The sequence below is a fragment of the Squalius cephalus genome (genome assembly GCF_949319135.1).
Source record: "Squalius cephalus genome assembly, chromosome: 20".
NCBI lineage: Eukaryota > Metazoa > Chordata > Actinopteri > Cypriniformes > Leuciscidae > Squalius > Squalius cephalus.
In genome coordinates, this window is record NC_137141.1 from 4,608,942 (window position 1) to 4,628,184 (window position 19,243).

The 19,243-nt window shown below is 37.4% G+C and overlaps 1 protein-coding gene across 1 annotated transcript in view; it reads left to right on the forward strand.

Annotated features, from left to right (window-relative positions):
* Positions 1–19,243, forward strand: part of aqr (aquarius intron-binding spliceosomal factor) — a 69,143-nt gene that overhangs the window by 42,932 nt on the left and 6,968 nt on the right. The window contains exons 27-32 of the mRNA XM_079853169.1: positions 2,910–3,047; positions 4,335–4,406; positions 5,188–5,375; positions 6,096–6,267; positions 10,723–10,893; positions 17,477–17,562. Of these exons, the coding sequence (XP_079709295.1) occupies positions 2,910–3,047; positions 4,335–4,406; positions 5,188–5,375; positions 6,096–6,267; positions 10,723–10,893; positions 17,477–17,562 (827 nt within the window). The remainder of the gene's footprint in view (positions 1–2,909; positions 3,048–4,334; positions 4,407–5,187; positions 5,376–6,095; positions 6,268–10,722; positions 10,894–17,476; positions 17,563–19,243) is intronic.

Below are 19,243 nucleotides of genomic sequence, written 5' to 3' on the forward strand. Positions count from 1 at the left end.
AGCAATTACAGGGCAAAGCACAACAGGAGAAGGTCTGTTACATGTACATTTAATACATGTCGTCCCTGACGATAATTTGACCCAAAACAATGGAATTGAAAAAATATAATGTAATTCCTCATTACTTTTGACCAATAGGTGTCGCTGTCACCAAATTGATATGGTATTGTCAGAGAATGGTTACATGCAAAGTTTAATGTAATTATGCCAAAGCGAGATCCTTTTTTTAGTGACTTGTCAGATTTGACAAGAGTATTCAATTAAAAATAGCCAATGCCCAACACGACTGCCATTAAAGAGGACCTATTGAGTCTTGATGTTGTTTTTGGGCTCCACTAAAATAGGGTTTCATGCTTGAATGTTACCAAAAAAAACATTATTTTCCCACATTTGTTGCCACTCCTCTCTTCCCATTCTGTCAGTAACGTTCCTTCTGAAAAGCACACTGTGCTCTGATTGGTCGGCTGGATCAGTGTGTTGTGATTGGTCGAGCGCTTCGAGTGTGTTTGGGAAATGTCCCGCTCCTTACCATAACCACCAGTTTTAACACACTACTAACTAACTCAACTAGGCCCCGCCCCTTTATTTTGCGTATGAATTATTGAAATGAGGAATATTGAGACATTTTCGTTCCCGGAAGAAACTCAAGACTACAATGGAGGCGTTTCAGGGAGTTCTGAAACACTGGCACTGATATAGAGAATAATTCCCTTTGCAGAGCTTTTGCATGCTCAAACAGCAACATTACACACTAAAAAAAGATGAACATGGACAAAAGCCTAATAGGTCCTCTTTAAATACATAGTTTGCCCATGTCTGCTTTGAACAGAGCATGGTCTAAGCCTAATGTTTGTTCATTCATGAAGATAAATCCATCAATAATCATCTCCCTCCCCTCCTTTAAGGCCCGTTATTCTGGGATGCCCTCTTCTTTGATGTTGATTTCTCATCCTTTCATCCTTTGTGTTGATCTGCTGACAACAAAGACATGTTCCTGTAATAAAGTTGTGCGTCATCATTGCAGCCACAATACTGCTGTGCATGTGTGTGTTTGAGTCTGTCTGAGCATCACTGTCCGTCACTGCTGAAGACTCAGGGTTAAAAAAAACTGTCTCATCAATATTGAATGCTTTGATGGGTTTAATATTAATGCAGAAGCGCATCAAATATTCATTTCCCAATGGACACAGTCCTGAAAATATCCAGCTGGGTTAACCTCTCTTCACTGCACAGATCCGAGCCACTATCGAACAGAAACAGATACTCAATATCTGAGTGTGCCGCCCATCTCGAGAAGAAACCAAAGATGCTGTTTCTAACAAATGACAAGGAAGTAGAAAGAAACACAATCGCCTCTAATGGATGTTCTGACACCAACCTCATCTTGTGAAATTCAGTCATTCAAAATATTGTGGTGACTTACATTTTAAAGGGGTGGTATAATGCCCTTTTCATAAGATGTAAAATAAGTCTCTGATGTCCCCAGAGTGAGTGTGTGAAGTTTTAGCTCAAAATACCCCACAGATATTTTTATATAGCATGTTAAAATTGTCACTTTTTGAGTGTGAGCAAAAACGCGCTGTTTTTTGTGTGTCCCTTTGAATGCAAATGAGCTGCTGCTCCCGGCACAGTGGGCGGAGCTTCAAGAGCTCGTCTCCTTTTACCTCACACACACATGCACTGAACATTTAAGACAATGTCAGACAATGATGGAGAGACTCAAGAAATGACAACATGTAGAAGCAACAGGACATTTCTGAATGGTTAGTTGATGAACTTATGTAGCTCATGAGTTTTCATCTTCTAGTCATTGATTAGCATATTCTGTCATGATTATCTATAAATCATGTTCCTGGGGGTGGGTTTATGTAAATTTTAGGGTTAGTGATGTCACTAACCTGGGAGGAATGTCGTGTATTCTCTACCAGCCGTTTGTTGTAGTCCTTAAAAAGCAATTTCTTTAAAAGCAAATATCTCCCTTTGCTTTGAACTTTGAGCGTTGTAACTTTTCAGATGTTGTTTATGATCAAACAGCAACATTACACACTAACTAAAGTTAGAAAGGTTAAATCATAATCAACCACCCCTTTAACCTGATAACGCCTGCTGTGCTATATTGGATATGCATATTTCTAATACATCTAAAATTTAAATGTAATCAAAATTAGCTGAAAGACCTGTTTTTACAGATTTTCTTTTAGTATATGTAAAAGTAACTTGTATGCTGTTATAATATTGTTGTAATATTTCATGATGAACACTTACTGAACTAAAGCAACTTAGGTTTACTTGATTATCCATATACCATTTTTTTTTTTTTTTATTGTTCAAATGTGAGTATCAAATATGATCATCAGGGTTTTGAGGAAGGTTTATTTGTTCATCTCTCAATCATCATTGTATTGCAAATTTGCATTATGTTTTAAACTACAAGCTTTGATGATAAAACTAAGCATTTAAATATCATTTTACTCTTAAGTAAGGCATATTATTGGCAGGTATAGCGACGACAACTGATATTTATATAATTTTATGTAAATATCTGCTGTACAGTTATAAAGATCTCATTGAATTATATTCCAAGCATCATAATTTTATCTTACTTTTTGTCTATATAAAGATCAGCATCTGCCAATATAATTGAGGTGTTTTTCCTCAAGTATGAGCTTCATATTCTCACTATTTCAGACTACATGAGCCCTGAGGTATCAAATACGATACTCAACAAAAAACACATGCAAACTTTATTTTATATTTTGTCAAAAGGTTCAGTCATTGGATGCTGTTTTTACCTGGTGTATTGGTGGATTTTTGTGTGATTTGAGTCAAAGGAGCAATGGGTTTTGAGTGTGTTCGTGTGTGTTTTTAGCACTGAGGTGTTCATAAAGGCTGCTGCTTCTCTCCTGCAGGAGTTCAGGGCTTTTGAGCTGTTGCGCAGCGGGCTGGACCGATCCAAATACCTGCTGGTGAAAGAGGCCAAGATCATCGCCATGACCTGCACACACGCCGCACTCAAACGCCACGACCTGGTGGAGCTCGGCTTCAAGGTATCCGTGTCATGTGACTCACAAACACATCGTCCTCTTCAACCAGCTCTTTTTATAGTTTAGTTAAACCAGCTTTAAGAAGTTTCAAGCTATTTTTGATTGGGTGACATGTTGGAATCATAACCAATGCTGCATTTGACAAAGACGAGATCAATAAAATAAACCGAATCAGCAGACAACCACAAATGTACACAGAGAGTCTGGATTTGTAATTCCAAACATTTGACTTGGTGTATGTGTCTCTAAAACCGGTTCCTTAATATGGTCTGAATTACAGGGTTCCTACGCAATTTGGAAAAGTATGGAATTTGATTTGAGAAATTTCCAGGTCTGGAAAAGTATGGAAAAAAGAAAGCAGAGTATGGAAAAATATTTGCATTTCCAGACTATTGCACCCATTTAGTTTTCTACAATAGAAAATTAAGAATTAAAAAAAAAAAAAAAATGACAAAAGGACCTTTGCAAAAATAAAAAATATACAGACTTCCGTGTGCACAAGAGAAACCATTAACACTATGCACACTGAGCCACCTATTGCACCATCAGCCCATTTCACGGTGTGGTTTCTTGGCCGCCACAGAGTGTGTGTTAAAGCAGACCTAAAGCCTTGAAATATGACATACTGCCCTAACCAAACCCAAATATTGAACACTTTTTCACAGTACCAGTCTTTTTTTTATAGACCCTTAAACTTGGCAAATAGGACACTGGCGTATTGTGCCAGCAGCTCATTTCGTGGCATGGTTTATCCGCCGCCACAGAGGGTGTGTAAAATAGGACATTGAGCCTTGTTTTAGAGGTACTACCCTAAGGAAAGCCAAATTTTGAGCAAAGAGTCCTTGCTCTCGTTTTCTTCATAGCAAAATGGCAGTGACACATAAAGGAAATAAGTTATAGTATATATAAATCTAGAAACGAATGCGTACGCACACAAACAATTCCAGTGCGCAAGTGAATAGTTTCTTGAGGGTGTGAAAATGTTTATCGTTTGCATGCAGAAGTCTGTTTAAAAAAATTATAATACTAATTTTAGGGGCTTTATTTGTTTGAGAAAAATATTTACAGATGACTGTACCAAATATAAAGCTGAAATAGTGCTGTATGAACCATTTATGTTAAATATTGTCTGAAAATCTACAGAGAAGTTTGGAAATTTGAGTCTGGAATGTTGAAATGGAAAATGTGTAGGAACCCTGGAATTAACTGATTTACTATAGTAAATGTGCAAGTCTACACTTCACATGAATGTCTGCTGCCTTAATACTGACTCACGTGATCTTTCTCCAGTACGATAACATCCTGATGGAGGAGGCAGCTCAGATCCTGGAGATCGAGACCTTCATCCCTCTACTGCTACAGGTACCACACTCTCTTGCTTCAAATGCTGTTTGTTTGTGTTTATTATTATTATTATATAGTTATATAATGTTCAGATTAGAGGAACCTTCATTTCAACCACACAGCCATCGCATCAAATTAAATTCTAAATGATTAATGCAAAAGTTATGCAACCGAAAATGTTTGTTTGAAGATTCTGTATCTCTAAGCTCCTCCTTTCCGAGAGCCTGCTGTGCTCTGATTGGTCAGATGACCCAGTCTGTTATGATTGGTCTACTCTGCTCTGATTGGTCAGATGACCCAGTCTGTTGTGATTGGTCTACTCTGCTCTGATTGGTCAGATGACCCAGTCTGTTGTGATTGGTCTACTCTGCTCTGATTGGTCAGATGACCCAGTCTGTTGTGATTGGTCTACTCTGCTCTGATTGGTCAGATGACCCAGTCTGTTGTGATTGGTCTACTCTGCTCTGATTGGTCAGAAGGCCTGCAGGCAGCCAATGAAGACTCCAGGCTGGCATTGTGCATATGTTAAATTGTTACAAAGATATTTAACAGGCAGTTCAGAATTGCTTCTTTCTTTTAGGAGACCAATGTTTTTATTTGTAGTGCACTTTGATCTTTAAAACTTTGCAGACCTTTTACATTTACAAACCGTTATATTACGCACTACATGAAAGGTCATATTCACAAAAGCATTATGGGGGCACTTTATTGCAAAAATAAAATATAGTAAACATCTAGTTAGAAGTAGTCATGTTTTCCACACTAAATTTCACAAATGTTCTGCCCTTGTGTCACACAGAACCCAGAGGACGGCTACAGTCGACTCAAGCGCTGGATTATGATTGGTGATCATCATCAGTTGCCTCCTGTCATCAAGAACATGGCCTTTCAGAAATATTCCAACATGGAGCAGTCGCTTTTCACCCGGTTCGTGCGTCTGGGTGTGCCCACCGTAGACCTGGACGCCCAGGGCAGAGCGCGGGCCAGGTCAGTCCGAGGGGTTCCTGAATCTCTCCACCAAACTATCACACATGTTGTTATTGTGTTAACTAATACTATTAAAAATAATTTCCTCTAATTGAAATAAAGCTGAAATAATATATAAATATTAAATGAAAAGTTTAAACTTAAAATTTGAAATGTTGCCTTGCCAAGTAACTGAAGCAAAATAAGCTGAAGTACTAAAATTAACACTTTATTACTTTATTATTCAACGTATTGATAAATACTAATAATAGTATATAAATAATACTAAAATAACTTGAAAATGTTGCTTCTTGTAGACCACATTCTAATGAGCAGCAACACAGAAAATACACATATTTGATAAAATAGTAAATTTGGTACATTTTTTAATTATTATATATTATTATATTTTGATGAAATTTTCTGTTTACGGTACATTAATTTCTCTCAACTCGTCCACCATCTTGATGTTTTCTTTTTACACTGCACTGCAGATGATCCTGATTTATTTTTTATTTTGTTGTTGTTGCTCGTTTTAACTTGGAATCCAAAGCACATTATCTTAGAAGGCAACATGATGCTGTCTTCCTTTCTGGTGTGCAACTACGATGCCTTATCATGCTTGACGTTAACATGTTATCTTGCTGTTTAGTTAGACGCTCACTAGGGTTCAGAACGACTGTGTCCTCAGATCCACTTGTTCATCTGAGGTGTCCTATTTTGCCTCTCTCTCTCTGGCAGTCTGTGTAACCTGTATAACTGGCGCTATAAGCAGCTGGGGAACCTCCCTCATGTTCAGCTCCAGCCTGAGTTCCAGTCACCCAACCCCGGATTCACATACGACTTCCAGCTCGTGAACGTGGAGGACTTCAACGGCGTGGGGGAATCAGAACCCAACCCATACTTTTATCAGGTGAGCGTGTTATATGACACACACATGGATCACGAGAGTCTTCCTTTCTCCCCTGAACCATCATAAACCAGTCATTTCCAGCACATCTCAAAAATCATCCTTCAAAACATTTTTATCTTAAAAACAAATAAATAATAATTTCACATTTTTTTCATCATTTGTAAATGACACAGAAAAAAAGTTATGCTCTTTAATTTTATTTAATATATTTTATTAGAGATTTTAACACTTTAATTCATAATGCATAATAAAAGTATAATTGTTATGCTTTGTAATGCACCATGTATGATCTCATAAATAATTGTAACCACTGTTATAATGCATTATAATGCTTTAGAAAGTATAATACATTAAAATGCATGACAAACAACCAATTTCAGATGTAAAAATCTATATTTCCAAATATTCAAATTTCAAATATTATAATGCAATATTGTAATTATGTACATTATGAATACATTTATCAGACATTATACATAAAGGGTTTAAGTGAAGTGCTGCCAATATTTCTTTGACGTTTAATTAAACTCGCGTGGCGTGTTTTGACTGTCAGTGTCGGTTTCGTGAACAAAGTTGATCAGCTACAACACGTAAACCTGGGTCAGCTGGGTTGACAGTATGGATTTCTCGATTTTAATCTATCTTGATTTTGATGAACCGAGATCTTTTAGCCTATGCTGTTTTCAGTTGACGCGTGAATAAAACTGAAGATTATTTGTAGCGCTCCTGTCATCCAGTAATCACTGGATGCTTTGTTACATATGATATGAAACAAAGTCTCAGCTTTCAAATTCTAAAAAAATTATACTATTGCTAATCTTCATTATTTAATGAAGAATAAATCTGTCATGAAGACACATTATTGTTACAATTACCATTTAATTGTTAATATTTCAACAATGAAAAGAATTTAATTATCTTTGTGTGCAGTTTAAATATTTATGTTTTTATTTCAGTGCTAATTATTAAATAAATCAGTTTAATTGATTATTAAATCAGCTAAATGAAAACTTTAGTTTCGGTTAAAAAAAAATTTCTATGCATCACTAGTTTTTCTCTAAAAATGTAACAATTTCTGAAAAATAAAATTGATATTCACACCATAAACAGCTAAATGGTTTGTTTTAACTGTTTTTGTTTAGATCATTAGATTATTGAATAATGTAACATTTTATGGTAGATTTTCTACATGTACAATTGACGGTTTGGGTTTGGAACAAGAGAAAAAAAAAAAACATTTATGTAGATTAAAGGCAAAAATAGCAAAAGTTTATTTGAAGGCATGGAATAAAGTTTCAATATGACCGTCATGTAGAAAGCTCAACTGGGACATAAAAAAGGCATGTAGTTGAAGAAACACCTTGAAAAACGGGCTTGGCATGACTTTCACGACATGGATTTTTTAGTGAATCCCGGCAGATTTATGTTGAAGCTCATTGTTCCTAAGTGACGAGCGTACGGCATGCGGTGTGTGTGTGTGTCACATGAGTCCGGCTATGTGCCCCTGCTACTGTTTACTAGGATCCTGGAGAGAATTGTCCTCATTACAGTATCCATGCCAACACACACACACACACACACACGCGCGCGCGCACCTAATGGGCCGTATGAATTAGCCTCTCACAGAGCAATAAGAAAGCCATTGTTTGCGCAGTCAGTGCTTGCAGCCGCTGAAGGAGCATCTCTTATTAGTAAGCTTGTTCCCTTATTAGTGTCCTACTGGAGCTGTTGCCTTCTCAGCAGTGGCCTTTTAAAGTTCAGAGCTCTTCCACCTACTAGACACTGATGTGCATGTACTCGTAAATATGATTGTAATGTATAAAAAAAGTAATCAGGACAAATTTCAACCATGTTCAAACATTTTTGATAGTCAAATTAGAGAGAATAGTTAAATTTAATGTCATTCTCTTTATTTTTAGGGTTATTAATAATACTTCATAAGTGGTAAAGTTTTTTTATAATTTAAATAATAAAAAGAAAACATTATGATGTCAAACACTATGACATTATATAATGATCAACAGATTATTAGTTAACCTAGAAAGAAATATGTTTACATATGTTCCTGTTTGGGTTTTCCGGTTTTAGTATTTAGTATTCACATGTGTTTCTAGAAAATACTCAAACTTAGGCACTTCAACTTCAGAAAGTATAACTAATTATATAAAAGAAATTGAATAGGATGTAAATAAAGAGCTAAAACTAGTCCTCATTTACTGCACATGATCTGGTGAGCTTTATGTAATGTTTATAATGTAATATAGTCATTTAAATCTCTTCAAACAAAAAAATGATGTTATTGCATATAAGATTGTAAACACATTCAGACTTTGTATCTGAATGTTCACTAGTGTGCACATGCTGAACATGCATGTTCTCCTGTGTTAATTCAAGTACTAATCGGATGTCCAATTACCCATCAGCCACTGGGCTCAATGTGAAGCCATGGATGAATACAGTGGGACCACTCATGGTTATTGTGTGTCTTTACACTGCAGTGGAATGAGCTCAGGCTGTGTTTCCTCATGCTCCAGGCATCTTTAATTGGTTTATGGTGCAACATTGACCTGCTGTCCTTTAAAAGAGCATGTGATTCCTGAAGCAGCTCACTCCGATAATCAGTGATGTTAACCATGATCAGTCAGTCTTGTCTGTTTAACGTTCTTGCTTTCTCTTTTTGTGTGTGTGTGAAATAACGCCCAGATCAACTAAAAACCTATTGTGTTGTCATTTACTCTCACCCTCATGTCAACATTATAAACAAATCAAATAAAACATTTATTGAAAACATTGTAAATGTTAAATCTTAACCCTTGTAAAGCCTGACATGTGAAATAATTTAATATTTTTTAACCAGTCTGGCACTTCTCCTCTGACCTCTGGCATCAACAAAACATTCCCCCCCACAGAACTGCCACTTACTGGATATCTTCTGGATCTGTAAACCCTAGAGATGGTTGTGTGTGAAAATCACAGTAGCAGTTTCTGAAATACGTCTGGCACCAACAACCAAGTCACTTATATCACCTTTCTTCCTCATTCTGATGCTCGGTTTGCCATGTGATTGGCTGATTAGATATTTGTGTTAAAGTGCATATGAACTAGCCTGGAAATCCAGACCCAAATCTGAAAGATTAATGGTCTGGCGTCGACTAATGAAGATCGGCCGGCTCGAGGGGCGGCACCAAGCATGCATTTGAAAATCTCACTGCACGCAATTGGATAACACTACAACCAAGTTATCGCTTAGCTACCAGCGCAGCTAACTGGTAGATTAGACTCTTGCCGTATCCGGTCGGCAAAACAGCAAAAACACCCTTCTTGCAAAGGAAGGAATCGAGCGCCGTCTTCTGTTCCTCTTTTAGATATAAAGCCAAGTCTAACTCGTTCATTGTAGCGGCCAAAGCCGTTTCAAACAACTGGTGTTCATCCATAGCCATCTTGCAGTGTTTACTAATGACTTCGACGTCACAGCGCTGTCGTCATCTCGCCTCTGGCCCGCCTCTATCAGATAACCCGATGTGATTGGTGCAGCTCGGATACAAGGGCATATTTAATGAGCATCATTACTCAACACCAGAGTAACTCGCTGAGCAAATTCAACTTGTGCTCTCGCGAGAACTCTGGATTTCCAGGGTACATATGAACAGGTGTATCACAAGTTGCTTGTGAATATAATCTGATATAGTGAGAATATAGAGCTCAAACTCCAGGGGGATAAAAGCACTGAGCAAAAATATGCCGTTTGGTGCAGATGCTGATATTTATATGGCCAAAAAGTAAGAGGAAATTCTGATGCTTGTAATATAAATCAATGAGATCTTTATAACAGTATAAAATATACTTGCATAAAATGATGTAAATATCAGTCGTCACTCTATATCTGCCAATTATGTCTTCGAGTGAGATGATATTAGTTAGATAGTTTTATGATCAAAGCTCTGCAGTTTTAAAACACAAAATGCAATGATGATTGAGAGATGAACAAATAAACCTTCCTCAAAAGCCTTATGATTGTATTTGAGACTCACATTTGAACATGATTTTTCTAAAAAATAAAAATAAAAAATGTAAATCTTAGTTGCTTCAATCCAGTAAATGTTCATCTTGAACTATCACTAACAATATTAAAGTTATTCTTACGTTTCCTTGATAAAACCAGGTCAGATTTGATACAGAAAGACTCGTGACGCTCGAGCTGAAGGAGGACGCTTGTACAATTATACTGAAAGACTTTTACTTGATAAAAGAGTCTAAACTATCAGTCAGAGACAGAAGGGCTGTATTAGATTGAGTGCGACAGGTTTTCAGCAAAGTTTTGATCATGTTGGTAATTTGCGTTTCAAGTATGATCCAGTAGGCTTTATAAGGTTGATATGGTCAGCAGTGGCATTATTAACTGTATAGTGAGAGATGTTGAATCCATGTAACCTGTGTGTGTGTTTGTCTTTGTAGAATCTGGCAGAGGCCGAGTATTCAGTGGCGCTGTTCATGTACATGCGTTTGCTGGGATATCCTGCTGAACGCATCAGCATACTGACCACCTACAACGGCCAGAAGCACCTGATACGAGACGTCATCAACCAGAGATGTGCCAACAACTCATTCTTCGGGCAGCCCAATAAAGTAAGACCAACTGATATGAGGATTTCCTTCATGTTTTACCTTCAGAAGTGTGTGTTTCACCTTCGAGACCATCATACGGGCAGAAGCTTCTGTGTGTCCGAGTGAACTGCAGTGGGAATTGCTGCATTTGATTAATGTGTGTGAACAGCTTGTCCTGTATCACGCTGTCCTGTGCTCTAAATGACTTTTTTTCTGCCCTGTATTCACTATTTTCCCTCTTTTGCAGTAGTGGACAGGTTTGCTTTAGCTTGTTCTTCATTGTGATTGGCAGACAGACTCACTAAAGCGTGTCCTGCTGGCTGGTGTTTGGTCGAAGTGTTGCTAACAGTCTGTCAGAATTGTACAACAGTGCAAATTGATCCTGCAGTGGTTTCTATCAGCCGTTTCATTAAAGACACGAGTGAGCAACAAACCAAATAAATAAAACCAATGCAGTTTGCACAGACATTTCGTTTATGAGCTTTCAAGACCGCAAAAGAATCTCATTGCCTTTGGGAGACATAGTAGAAAATTCAATTTAAAGGAAAGTCATCATTTACTCACCCGTATGACCTTCTTATGTGGAACACGAAGGGAGGAATTTAAAGGCACAAAATATCCAAAATAACACTAGCACTGTGTTTTTGTTCAGTTGTGTGCTTACATTGTCCCAATTTTAGCCGCTGTAACGGGCCGTGTCATTGCTTCGCCTGTCAGTGACGTCATAATCGCGTTACCCTTGATTTCCAGTTTTACTTCTTACTTCCTAAAATGAACTGCATGCCATTTAGCAACACAAGCCATCCAGCATTTATTAATATGATACTGTAATATCGATCTGGCTTTACTGCAGTGTGCAACAAGTGTCTCATAGCAGCCGCCGAGCGAACGCACGGAGTAACGTTATAACATAACTTTAAACACACATTAAAATGTATTTTTTATGATTGTTTTGACCAAGTAAAACATTGCTGCGTTACTCCATAATTTTAAGTCGTCAGATAAAGTGACCTGTGTGAGTAGTAATTCAGCACTCACTGCTATTTCATTAGAATATATATTTATTTTAAATCAATATAAGTGATCAAACGTAACTGTAACAAAGTTCAGGGAAGGAGGAGGTGGAACCCGGCAAATGTTACTTTAATTGTAATAGACAAACAATAAAAAAAATATAGATTTCTCGATTTTAATCGATTCTCATTTTTACGAACCGATATCGATTCTTAAATCCCAAGAATCGATTAGTCATCCTGTTTTCAGTTGATGAATGACTGGAACATTGTAGCGCGCATCCCATCCAATAAATCGCATTAATCTTCCTGCTTTGTTACTATTGATATGAAACAAAGTCTCTGATTTCAAATTACGTCCATTTTCTTACAAAATTCAAAAACATAATTAAATAATAAATACTGTTTTGGCGCTGTGGCGTGAGATCGCTCTGGCTCAGCTCAAGAGAAGCACATGATCTTCTCTTCCGCATTAATAACACCAGTTACAGCGCGAAATAAACATGAATGAGCGTCTGAAAGTGTAGAGTACAACTTCTTAACATCTGAAAGTGTAGAGTACAAAGATAGAGTACAACTTATCGAAATCCGTATCGTCACATGGAATCGCTCAATCAGTGTTTCAACCGTGGAAAGACGTCAGTAAAACAGCTTGTAAACGATGTCATGTAGCGTCACATTTACCTCAGAAAAACCATATCCAGTGACCATAAACTCGTCAGTCAGCTACAACAATTAACTCTAGAGAGGAGCTAAATAAATGCACCATATTACATATTCATTATAATTTTTAATGTTCTTCAATATTTAATGCATGTTTGAATAAATCTGGCAAGTTTTTATGACAGCGACCATTTAAATGTTTATATTTCATAAAACTTTATTATAAAATTAAATAAAAGTGTAATTTAAGTGTTTGTATACAAATCAGTTAATTTTTACCTTCAATAATAGTAGGCTAATGAAGCCTATAGGCTACAACTGACTCCCATAGTTAACAGCATTAGTTAAGAGATTTGTTTTCCTTGAGAATTTCCATGTTTTGTACCTGATATCCAGAATAATCAATATTGAATCGGATCGAAATCGAATCAAATTGTGAAATTTGTGTCAATACCCAGCCCTATAAACAACACAACGAAAGAAGCTGCAGCGGTCGATTACAGCATAAGGCTAATGAAAACATCAACGTAAAAAGTCTCACGTCTGGTCCTCTCTCCACTCATGCACGCTGTCATCAAGCTATGCCTTTATTGTTTTGAATAAACGACCTCTAGTGGTGAAACTTACACACTGTGCCTTTAACAGTGTCTAACCTGCTCTTTTCATACAGTGGAAGTGAATGGGGCCATAAAAGTAGTCCATGATACACATGATTTGTGCATTACATTCAAAGTCTTCTGAAGTGATTTGATGCTCAATATACAGTAATATTATCAGTTTGACACAATTGGATGAGGAAAAATACTTGAACTAAATTATGCAGGATAATGACGTTATTCGTTTGAACTACATTGAATCAACACTGAACTGACTTACAACAGCTTATTTTGACCTGCAATTATCATTACTTGATTTATATACTTCGTGGACCACTAGTAGTGACACATGAGAGTGAGAAAATGAAGCCAGAATTTTCTTATTTGTCTATCCCTTTAAGTTGTGTTTTGATAATCATCGGTGGCCGTCTCTCCTGAAGAAAGCAGCAGACTCAGTCTGATAGCATCTGTGTAAAGGACTGTATTTGCATGCAGGGGTTATCTGGACGCTCTGGGTGCGGATGAGATCAGCCCAGTCCCTCATTAGCATTTAACATTTCTTCAGTACAGAAATGGGCCACTCTCACTTGAGTATGCACATCATGTATTGAGCGGGCAAAGAGCACGTGTCCACGTTCCCCGAGACTCGCTGATAAATTTCACATTGGACACCATCTGCTGAGAGGCAGCGCTCTAGCAGCTGAGACCGAGGAGAGCAGAATTATAATGAGACACCAGCCTAATTTAACACTCAGCCACAGGAAATGAAATACAACACTTGTCACTGCTATCAGATGTCATGACCAGACCCAGATTTGGTTCACATCTCAACTGCCTGATTCTGAGTTAATTTCTATACATAAATGCATTTGTCTTGACTTGATTTTTCCAACTTTAAGAAACAAGTGAAAATATGCAGTGTAACAAATTAAAGAATGTAATAGAAATATTGTCAATGGAATTACTCTCTTACTCTTGTGTTCTCCGAAGCGTCGTCCTGCTGATTTGATCACTTTCTGAGATACACACACACACACACGTTCTCTCCTTTGACGCGTCATGGTTCCCGGTCTGTGTGCATCCTCGTACCGTCCCACTGCAGGAAAGGTGGTTCAGGGCCGAAAGGTTCAGTTCAACTTCGGCCCTAAAAATGTGCTGGTCTCAAACAGAACGGGGCGGAGAAATGCTGCCATTGAGCAATCTACTGCTCTTTATATCTAAACTATGCATGCGAGAGAGAGACCCAGAGAGTGAATCAACGCTTTCAGTTTCAATTTATCTCAGAAAAGACAGATAATAGTACCGGCAGTTTAGTTCGCTAGAATCGCTCCCAGTTAGTCTCTGTTTATCCCGAGGTTTACCGCCGGATCCAGGCCGTATCCGGATCGGATGAATGACCTGCGCCTGGACACGGCGACAACGCAGTCCTGAAGTGTCAGCTAGTCTCTCCCCTGTGAAGGCCTCCTTCCCTTCCCTTTACCTCTGTACAGATAAAACGCTGTCAAAATGATTCCAGTTCAGATGGAAATGCAGAAACGACTAAAAGTTCTGTATTATGTGGCGATTTGTAAAGAAAGATAATTCGCCTGCGCACCTATGTATTCAAACATGCATACCTATGAACATGTGATACGCATGTGCACGTCGTCAGCATTTTCATGGATTCGCATTTTTGGAGTTTACACGGAGATGATAACGTTTTTCAAAAGTTATCAAAACTTGCACCTTGGAATCTGTTTCAAAGTTTTTTGTTCTCGAGCCATCAAACACTGTTGTCGTGCAAATGAACGGCCAGAACATTAAAAGTTTTCTGTTTTCAGTTAAAACGGTGTCGTGTTAGCGGCCCATGAGTTAATAACTAATGATCTTTGAAGTGAATCAATCAAAAACTAACTTTAGCTGGACAATAACTTTATTCTTAAAACCAAAACAATCTCTGTTACTTTAAAGGGATAGTTCACTTTGAAATAAAATTTTGGTATGTTTTATCTTACCTCAAGGGCATCCAAGATGTAGGTGTCTTTTTTTCCGCAGTAGTTTCAATTTTGATATTTTTAGGTCAAACCGTTCTTGTCTGACAGTCATATCATGCAGGTCTATGGTCACGGTCTCAAAGAGCATGCACAGAGTCCAAATTAAACCAATTCCCCATCGTAAGTACACATTGATGGCCTAAGACACGAAACGAGCGGTTTGTGTGAGAAAACGAACAGTATTTATATCGTTTTTACCTCTTATAACACAACCACGCCCAAGTGATCTGAGGGCGCGCGCGCATCCTGGTGTGTGACGTGTGCGCAGACTGGTGCATAGATATATATACACTAGATGTCGCCTTGGCTACGGCAGTTCATTGGAACGAATGTCTTTAATGCGACATCTAGTGTATATATATCTATGCACCAGTCTGCGTACACGTCACACAGCAGGATGCGCGCGCGCCCTCAGATCACTTGGGCGTGGCTGTGTATAAGAGGTAAAAACGATATAAATACTGTTAGTTTTCTCACACAAACCGCTCGTTTTGTGTCTTAGGCCGTCAATGTGTACTTACGATGGGGAATTGTTTAATTTGGACGATGGGGAATTGTTTAATTTGGACTTTGTGCATGCTCTTTGAGACAGTGACCACAGACCTGCATTAAATGACTGACAGACAAGAACGGTTTGACGTAAAAATATCAAAATTGAAACTACTGCGAAAAAAAGACACCTACATCTTGGATGCCCTTGAGGTAAGCTAAAACATACCAAAATTTAATTTCAAAGTGAACTATCCCTTTAATGTCATTATCAGTGTAAAGCTGCTTTCAAACAATCTATATTGTTAAAAGCGCTGTATAAATGAAGGTGACTTGACTTGAACAGTAATGCACTGCCGCACTGCCAGCACAAACACCAGTGGTTTATTTAGATTTGCTATAGTCACGTAAACGACACATAGCAGTGTTATGTCAGTGTTTGTTCCTCACGTCTGTGGAAACACGGCTGGTTTGCGACAGGCTTCAGTTTGCCTGGCCGAGAACAGGCTCTGGCTCCAGAACGCGAACCGTTCTAGTGGAAAAGGCCTATCAGATGTGTGTGAGAGTTTCAATCTGATTTGCACTTCAACCAGATGAGTTGACAGTCCATGACTTCAGGAATCTGGTCACACAGTTGTGTGCAAACCTTCATTAAGTGCCAGTCCTGATGTCTGCCAACCAGGACATCGTCTTCAATTCAAATAAACCCTCATTAAACTGGAGAAAGAGATACTCAGGGTTCCCACGGGCCCTTGAAATCCTTGAAAGTTTGTGAATCTGAAAAAAAATGTTCAAGTCCCTGGAAAGTTTTTGGAAACAAACATAATAGATACAAGTCCTTGAAAGTGCTTGCTTAATTTGTGCAAGAAAAAAAATCCATATTAGTCCCTCCATTCCGCTAATGTGTTACTTTGCCAACACTTCGTGGCCTATGCACACTAGCTTGCTTGATTTACGTTAGTTACACGCATTTACGTGTCACGGTAAAGGAGTAGTTCACTTTAAAATGAAAGTTAGCCCATGATTTACTCCCCTCAAGCCGGCCTAGCCTTTATATAGGGAGCTATACAGTGGGTTACAGGACATTACAAGTTAAAAAAAATTAAACACCTCCAGATGGCACTTTTCTCACTTCAAAAAATGGATTTTAAAGGCCTCCACTCTATTTTAATGTGAAATATTGCATTTATATATATATATATATATATATATATATATATATATGAAGAGCTCAGATGCAAAAGCCTCGAAGTGCCATCTGAAATTTTCTTCTAGAATGATCATTTTTATGAAGCTCGTATATTTAAGCTCAGTTATTTCACTTAAATGGCAATTAATAGGTCATTTTCATTGCCATTTAAGTGAAATTACTGAACTTAAATATACGAGCTTCATAAAAATGATCATTCTAGAAGAAAATGTCAGATGGCACTTCGAGGCTTTTGCATCTGAGCTCTTCATATATTTAAAAAAATTGTTCTAACGGAAAAAATAGCTCAATTTTTCTAAATATTGCATAGTATCATAAAATCCCTTCAAAATTCTAAATAATAATATTATTGAACAAAAATACATTACATTGGTTTTAAAGAAGTTAAAAAGAATTTACATTTCAAGGCTTCAGTCACTTTTGACAGCGACGGAGCCAAGTGTGACCCCTAAATGAAGAGGACCAGAGGGTTAGGTCCTTGAATTTGAGGGTATTGGAACTGGAAAGTCCATAAAAGGTCCTTGAATTTGAGGTAAACTGAGGTGTGGGAACCCTGGGTACTGAGATGACCTGTTTTTAAAACTGTCTGATGTGTTGTAGGTGACAACGGTGGACAGGTTTCAGGGTCAACAGAACGATTACATCATTCTCTCACTGGTCCGCACTAAAGCCGTAGGACATTTGAGGTGAGCACAAACTCCATCTATTTCATGCATGTTTAATGGTGTAGTTTAAAGTAACAATGAATCGCTTTAAAATGACAAAAATGACTTAAAGTTTTAAATGTAGTTGTAATGTTACAAAACAAATCACTTTTTAAACAGACCAAGACATATTCAAAACCATTTTTTATGTTTAAATTATTAGCTACTCTAACAATGTAATTACACATTAATTACTAATTCCTAAATGCAACTATTAAGCAAGCAATTATTATACCTCCCTTTATAGATGTGTTGTATTTTATTTTATTGTATTGTTTTGTATTTCACTCATTTATTTTTTTGCCGTGATTTTTGTCTCTGTCCAGCGCTTTGATCAACTTTGGTTGTTGTAAAGCGCTTTATAAATAAAAATTGATTGATTGATTGATTAAATTTGAGGAAAAATAGTGAATTTTTTATTTTTTTTTATTTTTTTTGTAAGTTGTACTCTAGCTCTCTATATGAGAGATCTGTACCTGACCCAACCCGACCCGTATCACTTCTTACCCCTACCTGTTGTGTATTAATATTCTTTTATATTACCGAGACAGACCTGATAAAATTAGACCCAAGTCCGACGTGACGGCAATTTTTTCCAAACCCGAGCCGAATATAAACAGCTTGGAGACAGATCTGGTCTGCTGCTCCGTTCATTTACATTATTTACATTATTTATTAATACTTAATATTATTGCCTGCCTGCCATGTGATTTCTGAATTCAGCTTTCAACTGTGAGCAGTGGATTGGAAAAATAAGCTTGATAAGGATTAAGAATAAGCTTGATAGAAAAATGTAACCTAAAGCCTATTAAATCATGTATCCGCTAGTGTTGACTGCAACGCTATATAACCAGCTTCTGCGCGCAAAAGAAAACGTGATGCAGCGACCCGTGGTGTTTCTGTGCGCAAGGTTACAAACGTTTATTCCTTTTCTATGCGTTCTTTACAACGTGCAAGTATATGCTGATGTGCTTGAGTTGCTGTCTGTTCATTAAGTGCTAAAATGTCAATCACTCACCACTGTAACCTCATTACATCTTATAGCTTTTTGACCTCTGACCTCGGGTTTGCGGATCCAAGTGGACCCGTGAAGATAGTCTGTATCGTAGCAGTGACCCCAAACCCTTCCTAATGATGGATCTACAGCAGGGTTATTATCGTAAACTAAAACTAAAACCATAAAAGTATCCATTTTCTTTACTGTAATTTAGGGCTGTCAAACTCATTAACGCATGACATTTTGTACAATTGTTATTTTATTATTCTAAATTATTATTTTAGCGCGTTAAAAATCTTTAATGCAATTAACGCAAGTTCAGTTTTTTCCGTCATACTTTGGCTTCGCTACAGTAGATGATCACGCTATCATTCATTCAACTGCTATTAAACTTTATTTTTTTATTTTTTTATTTATTTATTTATATATTTTTTTTTTATGTAAATCTGTACTGGCGCGCGTCTTAAATTAGTTAAAGTCTTAAATGAACGTAAAGAGTTGTGAGGACCTCGGATATGTGTCAGATCCGCGTCGTGCTTCAGGTCTTAAAGTGACAGTATCCTAATAAACCTGCTGCTTTCTGTCATTAATGTTAATCAAACAACAAAATAAAAGTAGAAAAATCACTCTTTGCTCTCGACTGAATAACTTGTGTTGCTTTAATAA